The 16,059-nt window shown below is 41.8% G+C and overlaps 1 protein-coding gene across 1 annotated transcript in view; it reads right to left on the bottom strand.

Annotated features, from left to right (window-relative positions):
- The window catches only part of vegfc (vascular endothelial growth factor c), a 91,106-nt gene extending 76,980 nt beyond the window's left edge, over positions 1 to 14,126 (bottom strand). The window contains exon 1 of the mRNA XM_084341755.1: positions 13,884 to 14,126. Within this exon, the coding sequence (XP_084197881.1) occupies positions 13,884 to 14,000 (117 nt within the window). The 5' untranslated portion in view covers positions 14,001 to 14,126. The remainder of the gene's footprint in view (positions 1 to 13,883) is intronic.
- Between the last annotated feature and the right edge of the window lie 1,933 nt (positions 14,127 to 16,059).

Here is a 16,059-nt window from a genome sequence, read left to right as displayed (position 1 = left end):
CATGAGAGGGATTCACATGTGAGCCTAGTTTCAGTCTGAAGCCCCCGCTGCAGCACAGAGCTGTGTTTGAAGATTCTTTGCTTTATACTTTGATGTAGAAACACGGCCATTTGCATAGATTGAAGGTAAGGCTGGTGCAGACGCTCATCCTTTAACTGTCACACTGGATATCAAACATCAGCATACTTGTCTAGAAAGCATTAACTCCAGTTACACATTGGGAGCACAGCTATTTCTTGTATTCAATGTGCTGTTTACTTCTTTCACTTCTTATCTTCCCAGTATTCATATCTAATCAGAAGTTTTCTTGAACAATTGTCAAGGCCTTTACCTGTCAGCATCTTTTTTTAAATTGCTACATAAAATGTTAATATTACCTTTTGAACCAGAAACTATAAGGTAGCCACACAGATGCTCAACAGTAGCACATAGCACCTACTTCTATTTGAATCTGGGAGAACATTTAGCATTTTTTAGAGTGACAGTTAACAAGGTTGATTTTTTAAGCTAATGAAACGTATGTAAACTCTTAGGCATAGCAGTGGACTATGCTGGACTGTCCACAGAGAAATAACAGAAAATTCCTTCGAAATGATAGTTAATTACAAACCACATTCTTTTGCAGACTCCAGGGGGTTGTGAAACATGGGCGAGAGATACAGACAGAGAAGGAGAGAGAGGGAGTGAAGCAGTTACACAGAGAATAAATAGAAACTTAGAGATAATGTGGCGACCGGGTCAGGATAAAGGCTAAAAAAAAAAAAGAAACAGGCATTGATATTGTTCTATTCTTAGTCATCCTCATTGTGATGAAGAAAGAGTTATGGAGCAACAAAAGCCCATAAAGGGTGAGAGAGAGACATTGAGACAGACTTGGGGAGACAGAGAGAGAGATGCTGGTGTTATATCGAGTATTTCACCACATCCATTCGTCTATTTCAGAGTTCAGGATCATCAACAGATTGCATGACGGTTGGAAACTTTCTGTCTTGCTACAGAGCCCTGCTAGAACCAATCACCACTTCAAGGCCTCAGTCAGACCGAATCAGGAATTTGATCTGAATCGATACTTCCAATTCTGAACATTTCTCAGATTGATATCTAAGCTCAGTAATCTGCAATAAATGTGCTTTATCATCATGAAGGACACAGTAAAGTAACTACGCTATCACAGGTTCTAGTTCAAATAATAGGAGCTACTACTTTCACCTGTCATAGTCATATGTGAACTCTGGGTCTCTATGTAAGGCTCCACTGGCAGACAGTTAATGTTGAGAATAATAATAATAATGAGAAGAAGAATCTTTATTTATGTCACATATCACACAATGTACAACATGGTGAGACTGGCATTTAACCCATCCCAAGGGAGCAGCGCGCAGCGTACACACCTGGGGACCAACTCCAGGTCTTAGCCAGAACCTTGGTCCTGAGTCCCCGAAGGAAACCCGCGCAAGCCAGGGAAGAACATGCAAACTCGACAAAGAAAGGCACAGGACCATCTTGCTGAGAGGCAACAGTGCTAACCCCTGCTCCACCGAGCTGGCTCATGTGATGGGATGAGTATGTGATGTGTGTGTGTGAGGACTGTGAGGTCATGCAGAAACACCACAAACCTTGTTAAGTATCTGTATTCACAATACAGAATATAATGAAGTTATCCAGCTGTAGTCTGAGGAAGATGAGAAGAAAGGTGCTGCTAAGGTAAGACAGAGTTCAATCACTGAGTCCTTTGGCACTGGCAGGTATAATCCAGGTACAGAGAGAGAGAGAGAGAGGGGAGCTGTTGCTGATGTCTATCACTATCACTGGCCTTGGGAAACAGAAACATGTCTGTCTAGGCTTCAGTTCGTGAGTCGATGTTTAAACTGGAGTTCCCATCTTAAAAGTGCAGAATACTGTTTTATCAAGCTTGTTTACAAAGTATCAGCATCGTATTGGTATCAACGACAATTAAACAGCCTGGGTTTAATTTGGTATCGGGAAGGGAAGGAAAATCAGTGGTATCACACATCACTACAGAGCATTGGTCTATTGGTCTTGCATGTGTACAGTGGCAACGAACAATACTACAATACTAGAAACTATGACTACAACCGTTGCTCTAGGTCTACTAAATATACTGTATACAGTGGGCAGCTGTTTTCCAATGCATTTTCTATATCAGTTTTATAAGGTGCTAGATTGTTTTGCTTTGTGTTTATAGCTTGTTGAACTACAATCAGATATAATAAATCTATATTTACAAATATGTTTAAGAGGAGACATGCTGCAGCTTATATTCACTTGCAACATTTATTCCCACTGCAGGTCTGTGAGTTGACCTTTTACAACCAGGGCAAACAGTTGGACCGAGCTTGAGGTGAATGGTTAGGTGTACAAAACATTTGACACCAAAGGTCATGGTTTGTGTTCGGTCGTCTGGCTCAAGTTACCACCTAGTATTTCAATGTTTAACCGAGCACAATCTTTTCCTGACCCTCATTATATGATTTGAGTTGCCTAAACATAACCATAACTGAAAATGAATGAACAGTAAAACCACCGAGTCAGTCCTATTCCAACTCCTCCAAAACACATAAGGGAAGCTCATTGGTTGCAGAGGTGTTGCATGGAAACGTGCAATAGTCATAGTCAGGTCTGTAACACACAGTGTTAATATGACTATAGAAATACTTCTGAATCAAACCAAATTCAAACTTGAGGTGAAAGCTCCAACATGGTCTCAAAAAATGCACCGAAACCTGCAGAAGTGGCCAATAACAACAAATATGACCAAATTAACCTTGAAGTACTTTATTGTGTTTGTCTAAACTTGTGGCATTCACTGTAAAATCCCTTCCATCTGGATGGCAGTCATTTCCGTAAAATAGTATTATTACCCACTAACACTGTTATTTTGAAATACTATTTGGTGCAGGACTGCTAGGTTGATAGGTCTTACCCTCTGAAAATCCCAAAGCAGCGAAGCAAAAAAAAATGTTCTGGAGCAGATCCTGTGAGTCAAAAAGAAAACTGTGTGGAAAGCCAATGAAAACATTAAGGTTAAAAAAAAAAAAAACACTTGAAAAGTCATGAAGACAAATGGTACTAAACAGGGTTCACCGGAGATGTTGACTGGGGATTTTTCCTCCTTATGAAGCCAAATGTAGCAAGTCAGGTGAGTCATGGCCTAGACTGACTTTGAAGTTGATTTAGTATGTTGATGTGTTACATACAGTACCGCCTATCCTTGTCAGAACAGGAGCATAGGTTCTTCTAGACCTAATACTGATATTTTTAGGGATCAAGCTCCCCTGATTTATTCAGGATAATGGACTGCACATAGAGACCCAGAATAGCACTGATTCAATTTGCGATAAATATACATATTATATACATGTACATTATATACATGTTAAAGAGTATCCAAATCATAAATCTTGTTTACAAGTTGTCATTTTGCCCCACTGATGATAACTGTCAAATTCATGTCTAACTGATCAGTAACTGAGGAAATATTCAACGCTGAACCGACTATTGTATAGATGAATGGACTGGCCCACTAGACACTCACTGTGAAAACCTGTAGTCATAATCATCATACACATCATATCACATCTCTGATTGGGGGTTAATGCTGTCTAGAACTCCCAGGATAGGTTGACAAGGCTTTAATATATATATGACCGACAACCACTCCTACAGGTAATTTAGAGTCACCAATCAACAGGGCTGCAGAAATAATGGAAATATAATAAACACTGCAATATAGTTGCAATATCCAAAGTGGTACACTCTATTAATTATCCCCAATTAATCAATATTTTGATATAAACATAAAATCAAGTGACTATGATTAATGTGAAAGCTGTCAAAGGCTGCAAAATGTACTATAGTAGTGAGTCTGAGATGTTATCATAAACCTTTGGAGGCAATCATGTACACCAAATAATCACTGTTCAACCTGCTGTACCCTGCCTGCCCTGCAGGCAAAAGACCTTAACTGACTGGTGAACATAGTGAAGCATTTAGCAACTACATGTAGGAGCCAGATATTTCCCTCAGCAGTTGGTGAAGTCTGTTCACTGGATACACAGAATTTCCTTGTGTGTAATTAATATAATTTGTTAATATATAGCAATAATACCCTTAGCCAGTGACAGCATTGCCAGATGGGAAATGTTAAACCTACACCCAAACATGATTGGCTGGAAAGAGGTCACGTGAGATGGAGGATCCATATTTTGCTATCCGCGCAGGAAATTCATTGAAATAAGATAATGTACTCTACAACCAAACAACTAACCAAAGTATCACAAAATGGTCAAACTATTGTACATTATGGCAATTTTGGCATTATCAATCGTACACTGTACACAGGGCAAAACTATTGTAAAAGTACAATAACTATCGTAAATCTGGCAACGCTGACCAGTGATTTTTGGTGGCCATGTGTCCGTTAGCTTACTTCCATGTTTTCTCCCCCAGTGGCAGGCCCCGTTGGTGCGTTTCTCCACTGCAGGAACCTCCCCCACAGGGCCATTTACAGGAACTTTTACGGGGTCCAACGGAGTACCTACTCCAGGGTAGCTACTCCGTTCTGCCCTGAAAACCTCCTGGGTGGGGCTTGAGGTTAACCCGGCGCTGATTGGCTAAAGCTAGAGCAGGCTCTGACGCCATCAGAAAGCACCAAAACAATCGGCATTTTTAAAATCCAGCAGAAGGGGAGCAATAGCCTAGCAGACGCCACTGTAAACAACAAGAAAACAGAAGACAAATGGACCGACGACGAGGTGCAGGCACTGATTGCCGTCTACGGCACTGAGGAGATTCAGAGGGGGCTTGAATCATCGCGGCGAAATGAAAAAATATATCAGGACATATCAGCGCACCTCGACACTGGGGATCCATCACACCGCAAAACAATGCCGTTAAAAGTAAAAAAAAAACTCAAGCAGGATTACAAGAAGCTGAAAGACCACAACAACCGAAGCGGTTCCGACCGAAAAATAAATAAATGGTATGGTCAGCTAGACGCCATCCTGGGACACCGACCGTCGTACACCGCAAACCCAGCAACAAAGGACTCAGCCCCACAGTCTCAGCAGACTTTGTCCTCTAGTACAGCTCCGGAGGACGGCACTGGCGAGTCGTCGATGATAAGTCCCTATGTGCCTTTGTCTACAGGTAATAACAGCATGACCACATGTTTTGATTTTGATTTTTCTGCTCGGTAGCGTAGCTAAGGATGCTAACGTTAGCCTATTGTTCAACGACTAGCACGTAGCCCAGCACTTAACCTGTGGGAGCAAGAAGACTAGCCTGTTTGCTTGTGTGTTTGTGCTGAAAACTATGCATGTTTCTCATGTGTGTCCATGTTTTTGTGTTTTAGCACAACACTTGGAGACCACACAGGTTTCGTTTATGGAGCCACCCTCCTGCAGCACCCCTCGTCATTCTGGGGCATCCAAATGCATCAGTAAGTATAAAGTTACAGGTTATTTAGCACAGTGTGAGCTGATACACCTTAGTTGAAATACACATACTTTGGTTTTCATTTCCACGTTTTGGATATTGTTGTAAACACAAACAGATTCACCAAAAAAGCTAGACACAAATTGAATTAAACTTATGTGTTCTGATAAGAGTGGCACCAATCTAATTATGTTTTCTATTTTATTTTTCTACAGGAAAGAGAAAAAGGGACTTCCATTTAGATGCCCTGAGGGAGATGGAGGAGGACAACAGGAGGGAGGCCAGAGAGCAACGCAAACTCCTCTTCCAACAACTTGCAGAACACGAGGAGCGGGCTGCTGCTGCACGGGAGAGGGAATACATGCTGCGGAGGCAGGAAGCTGAGGAATCAAGAAGGCAAATGGCTGTGTTTCAGCAAGGGCTTCTGGCCATGTTTGGGGCCATATTCAAAACACGGTCCCAGCCTGAACCCCCTCCTCTGGACTAAAGACTTTTATTTCATTCTGATATTTCTGCACTTTATACTCCTCTGCACATTCTGTTGTCCCACAATGTATAAAGTTTGCACATTTTTATTGCTGTGTTTAAAAATAAAACAAGTTTGAATGCCAGCAGTTGGTTTTCGTGTGTTTATTTATAAAAGAGAAACCATAAAAGATGTATAATATGCACATTCAAGGCAAAATATAAACAAGCATTAAAGCAAAGTATAACACAATAAATAAAAATTTAAAAAAAGCTTTGTACAGTCATTTGTATTCTTGGTGCTCAGTGTAGTTTACATTGTTTTAATAGTATTGTTTAACCCTAACACAACAGTAAGCTGTACAACTCTAAGGGTTGTTGAGGTGGCGCATAAGAGCAGCACGAGCTGCTACACCTGTATCTAACCCATCAGGGAGCGGTGCATCAGGCTGGTTGAGGTGAACAGGATTTGCCCATTCCTCTCTGAACTCCTCACCGTGGCTCTCACACAGATTGTGGAGCACACAACATGTGATCACCATTGATTTGACCAAGTCTGTGTTACAGTTATTTCTTTTGAGAAGGCAGCGCCACCTGCCCTTTAGCCGTCCAAAAGCATTTTCCACCACCACTCTAGCCCTGCTAACTCTGACATTGTAGTTTGTCTGTTCTGCTGTGAGGCGGCCATTGTCCATGAAGGGTTTCATGAGCCAGCTGGTCTGAGGATATGCAGCATCACCCAGTATATAGTAGCCATGTCCCTCAACAGCACGTGTTTGTCCTGAGAACCTGCCTTCAGTGTCCAGCATATTCCAGAGTCCGGACCTGCGCATAACTCTGGCGTCATGCATGCTGCCAGGGAGTCCTGCAAAAACATTCCAAAAGAATCCTTTGCCATCCACCACAGCCTGCAGGACAATAGAATACCAGCCTTTTCGGTTAAAGTACTCGGTGTGGTACTCCTGTGGTGCTAAGATGGGGATGTGTGATCCGTCTATGGCACCGACACAATGTGGCAGACCCCATCTATTTTCAAAGTAATTTGCCATTTCTTGAAGTGTGGCTGCATCTGGAAACTGGATAACTTCAGGCCACAGTATATTCTCTACAGCTGAACAAAAGGCCTTCAAACACTTGCAGGCAGTTGAGCGGCTGACTCCAAACAGGTGGGAGATGCTCCTGTAGTCTGTATTTGTTGCCAGCTTCCACACTGCTATAGCAACCCTTTGCTGGAGGGGCACACAGAGGCGAAAATTCGTGTCCTGCTTTTCCATCGCTGGTTGCACACGTTCACACAAATACCGGAAGGTTTCCTGTGACATTCTAAAGTTCTGCAACCACTGGTCATCAGAGAAGATCGGCACCACAACTTTCCACCATTCGTCACTTCTCTTGTGAGCCCAAACAATAGGAGCGGCACGTCGCGCGCGTTGGAAAATAACCTGTAACACGGTAAATTGCATTAAAGTTAATGATTGAAACTAAAGTAAAAACACGACTGTAGTTCAAACATGCGCTTGGTTTTGAATTAAACAAAAGTATCTTACCATTCGTCTTCGTGTGTGACGCCGAAATGCATCCTCAGCCAAGGAATGCTCCAACAAAGCAATTCTCCAAAGAATCCTTTGTCTCTTTTCTTCCCTTGCTCTCTCAGCTTTCTCCAAATCTTCTTCGAGACGCCTTCTCCTATTGTTCATACCATCAACCGCCATGTGCACAAACACACAAACCAGAAACGCGGCTACCGCCTCAGCTCCGTCCATCCTTCTTCGTTGTTGTTGTGTTGTTGGTCGTTGTTGTTTAGTGACCCGCCTGGGTGACGTCATGATCGAAACTGTCGCACAACGATTACGCGGCAATCGAAACTCAGTGGAGACACGACCACTGAGAGGGCCGAGTGAGAGGACTGTTCCTGTAGAAGTTCCTACCCCCTCCTTTTACCAGGAACTCCTGCAGTGGAAACGCGGCTATTGACTGGAAGCTACAGTATATTAGTCTTAAAAGAGTGCTACCCCGAGTTTGCATTGCACTTCTATAACATGGCCGGACTGACTGAACCGTTTAGTTTCTTAAGTATCAAAATCCATGCAGCTAAACCAGAGAAATCAGTCTTTATATTCCTTGATTTCCTCTTCATATCAAATTTGCTGCCTACATTACCCACAATGCAACTGGACTGTCATCAGTTTAGCCAGAGATTTGGCCGTAATGTACCCTTCAACAAAAACTGATGCTGACTCAGAACATTTATCAGACTTCACAGCTCCCTCTGGAGGCACAAAAGGTGAAACTTTTTTTACACATGCAGTAGTGTGTCACAATTGGACACCAGTGGTGCAGTGTTTTGGTGCAGGTTTGTGTGGCAGTGTGGGAGTGGTGTCCATGGTGGGAGTCCATGGTGTGTGTGACGTGCTGATCAGTTTGCTGAAAGGCGAAGCTGCTATGTTGTCATGCTACCAGCGTGCTGGTCCTACTAGTGATTGTTTGTCCTCATCAATGCATTTAAAATATCAGTAAACCACCAGGATGAGGCAGATCATTACTGTGTGTTTTAAACTGGGGCACAAGACCAAACAGAGCGACCACTAGTGGAACATCACGCTACACAGAGAAATGTCCGTTGTGGCCCTCTGTCACCTTCAGACATGCTAGATAACATGCCCTGCTACCAGGCCCAGTTCTAGACTGCCTTGATTGGGGGGGCAGTAAGAAATGTTGATGGTCACCAAATGCTACTGTGTTGAATGCCACAGGGATGATGTTTTTTATGCCTACCAGCCTGTGATATCAACCCAAACGTTAGTATCGCCGATTATCCGTGATTTCAACAACAAAGCTCTACTGAATATTTTTTTAGATTGACGAATAAAACTAAGCCTGTGGTCAACAACTTCTTGGTTTTAATCTTCACTTTATGAGCATTATTTGAAGATTATGTCACGGAACAGCCCCTTTAGTTCAATACAAGTTTATTAACATTAGACACACCCCTTCAATTCAAACATTTGATGAACGTCATTACCCGCTATATCATGTTCGGCCATGGTGGCACAATGTAAAACTTATATTTTTGTTAATTTAACACACATCCTTAGAACATAACAGGACACAACCACAACACTCAGAACATAACAGGACACAACCACAACACTCAGAACATGTACAGAAAGTAATAAAACGACACATATCTAAACAATAACAGCCTCATGAGTGTCTGACATTACCATCCCATGAGCCATTGCGCCACCTAGCCCTCACTGTCCGTAACTGGTACTCCTCCAGTCACTACAATATTTTCTATTTAAATGTGAAGCTACAATGTTATTGGCATTGTAATTTTTAAATTTTAAATCACTAACGTGTGTTGTTTAATCCTGTCGACGGGGGTGGGGGAGGCTTGCGGGCTAACAGGACTAACAGCAGGCCAGCAAGGGTTGAAAGTTGAAACCCGCTTCACAACCGGTACGTAGCCTGCCCTTGTGAGGCTTCCCATGCGGCGGAGCGGGACAGAGACAAACTCTACTGCAGCTGCCGATGGGACTATGCTACTACTAGCAGTTGCTAGCAGGCATGCTAACAACTAACAAGCCTGTGGCTAATACTGTCTGGAGTGTCCGTTGTATCTAATGTGATGCTAACCGAGAGAAGCTGCTACTGACTGTATGCACGGTGCAAGAGAGAGAGAGACCCCGGCTCTGTTGGCAGAAGAGCCGTGGACTGTGATAACTCTGAGCAGCATTTATGGGAATAAATTACAATATTATATATTTGAATATAATTTTTTTATTTTTTTTTTTTTTGATTTTCGGAATGAAGCGGGATCGGTTTGGTGGTGGGGCAGTCGAAGCATTTGGGGGGGCACTGCCGCCCCGTGCCCATGCCTAGAACCGGGCCTGCCTGCTACTGACCCGTTCTGCTCTGCCTCTGATCTGCGGTCATGCCTCTGCCTCAGTAGGTTAAACATGCCGGTCCTACAGTGATTGTCGGCATCCACAGATGAAATAAAGGTTTTTTTTATAAACTGGTGCACACAGCCAAACTGAGTGAATACACATGACACACTACATTACACTCCGCTGTGTTTTCAGTCATTCATGCTGCCAGTCAGATAACCAGCTTATGAGATTGGCCACTGAAACGTGACGTCGCGCTGCGTTTCTCCGAAAGTTGAGTCGTCTTTTTCGCCGCAGCTGACTGCGTTTCTTTTTCGGAGCCCCCTGCAGCCAGCACCGCCGCAGCCAAAATGGACTACCCTCATTGAAATGAATGGGAAAACCTGCATTTTAGTGATCTAGTGTCAATCCAGTCCAAGACCTGTAAACAGATTTGATGTGTAAAATTAATCTAGTGTTCCTTTAAACTTTGTCTGTTTCAATGTGGACAATTAGAATAAAAACTGTCTTCAACCAATGAAATTAAACTAAAGCCACAAATGGAGTAAGACAGGGACATTAAGCTTTGGATCATTAACCTTAAATACTGTGCTATTTGATTCAAGATATTTAGCCTGTAATAAAATGGATATGCAAGCATCACATACTGTCATTTATCACTCGCCAATTTCTGTGTTTGGGTGCACACTTAATCAAAAAAGGCTTAGAGAAGGGCTAGAGATGACTTAGTCTTCAAACTGAGATCTTTTCAGCAGTAAGCTGAACAAAACCGACTGAACCACACACTAAATCAAGTGTTGGAAGCAGATTAAATGCTTGTTTAAAAACCTCATTCCTACCACACTGCATTATCTCCAACATGCTCAAGTAAGAATATACAACTGTTTTTTAAATCCTTAGACACCTGACAACTATACAAGGTTTTCACCTGACAGTGGAGATGAGTCAGTCTCAGTTGTTACTAACATTCCTCAGAATAAATGAGGGCTTTAAAGGTAGAGGACAGGAGTTGAGAGAAAAAACTCATCATTCCAATTAAGAGTCTGCTATGATCAAATGGCTGCATGTTACTGCTTAGCACTTATCCCCCCTCACACACGCACGCACGCACGCACACACACACACACACACACACACACTTGACCCCTGTGACACCTGCCTTCATTGGCTCCTTTCTCTGGCTAATTTGAAAACACTCCGTTCTAATCCTCCCCCCTGGAAAATGTTCACTGGTCTCTCTCATTGCTTCCCTTCCTCTCTCGCCCAGTTTCTTTAGCAGTTGGTTCAATTCAATCTGCTGTGCTGGCATCACATTAAAGAAAAGTATGTTTCAATGGTGCATCAATCCAACTCTTATTATTAAACTCGACAGATGGATAATCACCATTTAACAAAAGCCAGTAAATATCAGTGTTACCTTCTGTGTGTAAAACAATAAACAGCTAGTTCATAATGTGACAGACAGAATCAGTGTTTGTGTATCTCTTTCTGTCCCTGACCTCTCACATCCTGAGGCTCAGCAGAAAAGGCTCAGGCTAAACCTTTAATGATATCCTGTGCACCAGAACAGATGATTACAATCAGTTAGGAAAATACACTCAAAGAGATCTGGCTTCAGCTTTTCATTCGGAGCACCGACTGTTACTAACGTGCCTTTTGTTTCTGACTGTGCAAAGTCACACACGCACACACACACACACACACACACACACGGGAAATGTAACTTGGAAAGTGTATTAATATAAAACTGTGTGAGGGGGAAAGTGCAGGCACTTGGGGTGGGTTTTTCTTCTTTTTTTTCTGGCCATGTTTGAACAGATTTGTGGCATTTGGTTTCTTGAACATTCCCAAGGCACGTACCACTTTTTCAGGGCATTCTGTGTAGAGCCCGACTGATATATCAGTTGGCTGATCTTTTCACTGTTATATTGGTGTGGGTGTATCTGATGTAAAAAACCTTTGTTTTTACATAACATTATGCAGAAACAGATGCTTGGGGTAATTTTCAATGGTTAAAGTCACAGTCAAGTTTGCTGTTTTAGTGCGCTAATGTCATTCTGGACAATAAAGTTTATTTTTAATCTGTAAAATGTCCTGCCTACATTACATATCTTTGTAGTTTTTCTTCCAAATTTGACGGCTCATTGCAAAATATGTTTTTTTTCTGGTAGCACTGCTATATTTTCTCAGGATATTTGTTCATGTCAAAGGGATATAAGCACTTTTCCCAGGGTTAAAGGTGCATAAAATGTTCATAATTCTGAGTAAAGCACACAAATGTAACAATTTCATTGATGTAACATCCCGTTGATGCATAAATGAATGACTATCTACAGTAGCTGAAGAGTTTACCCATTGATGAAGTCACAAGTTTGTGTCTATATTCTGATCTAGCGCAACAAAAACAACCATTATCGGTCGTCTGTGAAAGCAGCTCATTATGATCCATATTTATGTTTATTGTTGGGTGGTGACCTCTAGTGGTTGTACTAATAATAATGGCAGCAAAGGGGGAAGTCAGGCGAAGCAGTATGAAGAGTGATGGAGGGAGAGGGACGGGGATGGATGTTTGGGTCAAACAGCGCAGGACCTTCATTCAGGAGAGCACTGTTCATGTACAGTGTGAAACCAAAAGTCAACAGTGAGTTATTTAAACTTACTAACAGTTAAGTATCATCAGGTACATTATATTACTTAAATTATGTACGTAACGTAGGTACGTTTGAAACTGAAGTTACATAAGTATCATAGTTATTTTAAGCCAAACCACAATGTTTTCCTAAACTTAACCAAACTCCAAGCATACAACAAAGGTCCAGAGCGCCTGTCACTGGTACGCTGCAACAGTCATGTTGTTTTAGGAATGGTGCTATACGTGTTTTTGAGAGACACTGACAATTGACCTATTCAGTTGTTGTTGTAGGGATGAGGATGTGTTGTCTTGCTTTAATCAAATGAGGAGTAAACCAGTGATTTCATATTGCATTATAACAAAGTAATGGGACTGAAGAAAGAAAGGTTTAAAAAAAAGAATTGTTCAAATCAAAGCAGCATAGACAGTGTGACATTTAGTCCTTTGTATGACTCAAGCTTCTAAAGTGCTGGATCCTACAGTTCCCATAATGCAACTAAAAGACTTTAACTTGCACACGTGCCTTCTAAATGCCCACTTCTCTCAAAGCCCACACCTCCAGTGTGTGCTCCACACTTTGTATGGATAGTGAAACAGGTTGAGTAGAACCGAACTTTTAATGAAATTAGCACTGGATTCTTAACTTAAGAACTATCCACAGAACAGACTGTTTAGACCAGGTTTAAGTGGAGTGTCTAATGCCAGGGTTTATAATGATGTTTATGGCCTTTATCTAAATTATTGTAGCAATAATGTTTGTTATAGATGCCCTGACCCAATTTACCCAATTTATTTTACTCTACAGTGTATTGCAGCATAATCTAACAAATACACTATGAATTTACATCAAATCAGCGACACACCTGTTGAGGTTGGAACAATCCTCATGGAGTGGTTTCACTGTGGTTTCACTGGCTGTCCTCAGATTCACCTCCCAGTTTGTTTTGAATTGGACAATTCAATTGTTTTGAATTGTTTTGAATTTCCAGACTTTTAGCTGCAGAAGCCCTCTAATGACAAGGACAAGTAAGGTTGAAATCAAATTATTCCTTTTTTTCTGTAATGTCTCTCCTCCATCCACAACTTGGCGTCTGACTTAAATTTGTCAAGTGGGATCATCTCAAGATAAACCCCCACAGGCCTAAAAGTGAGTGAGAGAAAGAAAGAAAGAAAGAAAGAAAGAAAGAAAGAAAGAAAGAAAGAAAGAAAGATATCCCCATCAAGAGTAGCATGGTGGTCCCTGCACCTCAACTTTGGGTCCCTGCATTAGCCTACCACAATTCTTCCACTTATTAATACTTATTTAGGTTGACTGTGCGGTTGTGAGCCCCTCTCACTGACAGAATCAGGTGAAATATCGAGGCACATGCGGGCTGCTGCTGTGTGAATCCAGCTTCACTTCATACAAGTCCTGCTGATTATTTTCTCTAACTTACCGGCTCGTCCATCTGCTCCTGCTCGTAGTAATCATAATAGTCTTTGTGGCTGAAGTCGCTGGCGAGGTTGGTGTAGAGGAGGTATGCCAGTAAAACAGATATTCCCAGAAGGTGCATGTTTTCAAAGTTCTCAAGTGATTATGATCCAAGAAGCATAAAAAGAGACATTTAAAAAGCCCTCCTGTGTGTGCGCTCCCCTCTCCTTCTGATAACACTCTTTCATTTGCTCTCTCTCTCTCTCTCTCTCTCTCTCTCTCTCTCTCTCTCTCTCTCTCTCTCTGTCTGTCTGTCTGTCTGTCTCTCTGTCTGTCTGTCTGTCAGGGTCCAGTAGCTGCTTGTTCCACAGAGGGACTGCTGCAGCATGTGTGTGAGCCCCGCTGTGAATGAAAGCCCGGTCATATGGAAACAGAGATCCGGTGGGTCGGGGAGTCAGTCGCGTCAACATGAGGACCGTTAAGAAGCAACAATAACAGGAAAACGGACGATCTGCCTTCAAAATAAAAGCGTACACATGGCCACTTTTTTGGAAGGAGCAGCTACAAAGGTGAATGAAGTAATCGATATTTTCTGCTGACCTCCGTCGTCAACTGATGGCGTTGCCCATTTACCCGTGTCCTCACAGCTGCTCCTGAAATAAAACATATTTCATGAGAAACTATGTCTATGTCCCGTTATCTTAATATCACAAATGTATTCTTTTTACCTTTTAATGGCCTTTAATCTGGGGCCTATGGACCAAGGAATAAATCCAATCACTCTTGTTTACAGAAGCAAATAAGTGTTAATATTTTGAGCTGGTGAAGTGATACAAATAATTTCACAGCCTTCAGTTGTATATCATCTTTTGTGTGCATGTAAAAAAAAAAATCGAAAACAAAAACTGAGAAAGAAATGTTCACATGTGCACAATGTGTTTATACAGCTGCAGAACTTTATTTCACATTTGCAAAGAATATTTGTTGCTTAAGAAGTATTTGTGTAATAAAATCTAGTATTAAAGGTGTTCTCAAATGTCTGTGTGAACAACTAGCGGCTGAAAGTATTACACATATTATGTATTTTTCATAAAATTACAGTACTGTCAAACCAGAATACAGTGAACTTAAAACACATGCATAAACATTCAGTCACAGCCTACTCTCATTAATACTTCACAGTCTATCGCTGCTTAGGCGAGCTAAGAGTCGTTTTATTAAGAGGTCTGAGCGGAAGTTCAACTGTCACCTGATTTTTATTAGCTTCACTCTGATCTGCTACTTCACATGTGAGTCGGAGAATTAAGAGGAAACGAGCAGCGGTCAGGCAGACATGTAGCCTAGACACACACACACACACAATATATATATATATATATATATACATATATACACACACACAGACAGACAGACAGACAGATAGATAGATAGATAGATAGATAGATAGATAGATAGATAGACATCTTATCTTACACCTTTGACATAAAATTGCACTAAAAGTGTAAAAGTTGAAAATAGACTCAAGACCAGGTTTTTTTCTAAATATATATATATATATAATGTCAGTCCTTTTATTTTGTCAGTTCACCTCATGATGTTTTTCAGTCTGAACCTTGAGCCCGTTTCACATTTTCTTGTTTTGATGAAAATGTCAGGAATTATTATTTCAGATTTTCACTACATCTGATTACATTTTCATCACAGTGGACCGAGTCAGAAGAGATTTTCTGAGATTTGCTCATATTCCTGATGGGTAGAAGTGTTGAGGTGAGCCCAGTCCACAGTGTGAGCAGGTTCAGCTGTAATAACTTGGCATGGAGTGAAGAGAGACAGAGCGACGGAGTTTTTGAACCTTGGGCTGTAGGCCGAAACTCTGATGCACGCGTGCGCGCACACACACACGCACACACACGAACACACACAGAAACACTAGTGAAGTAGAAAGGTTAAACTATGCATGGGGTCTCCCCATCTCAAAGTTGAGCCAAGACTGTTATCCTGAGGAAGGAGTGTGTGTCTGCGCGCGTGGGTGCATGCATGTGCGAGGGGCCACTCTGCAGATATTTAAGGGATATGAAATCCTTTAGTGTGGCCAGCATTCCAGAGTATTACAAGACACACACACACAGAGAGACAGCCAGACAGACAGACACACACACACACACACACACACACACACAGACTAACAGTAACAGCCTGAA

Source organism: Pagrus pagrus (assembly GCF_965226575.1).
Source record: "Pagrus pagrus genome assembly, chromosome: 2".
Taxonomy (NCBI): domain Eukaryota; kingdom Metazoa; phylum Chordata; class Actinopteri; order Spariformes; family Sparidae; genus Pagrus; species Pagrus pagrus.
The sequence above is the reverse complement of the archived record's forward strand: the minus strand, read 5'-3'. Positions and strand labels throughout refer to the sequence as shown.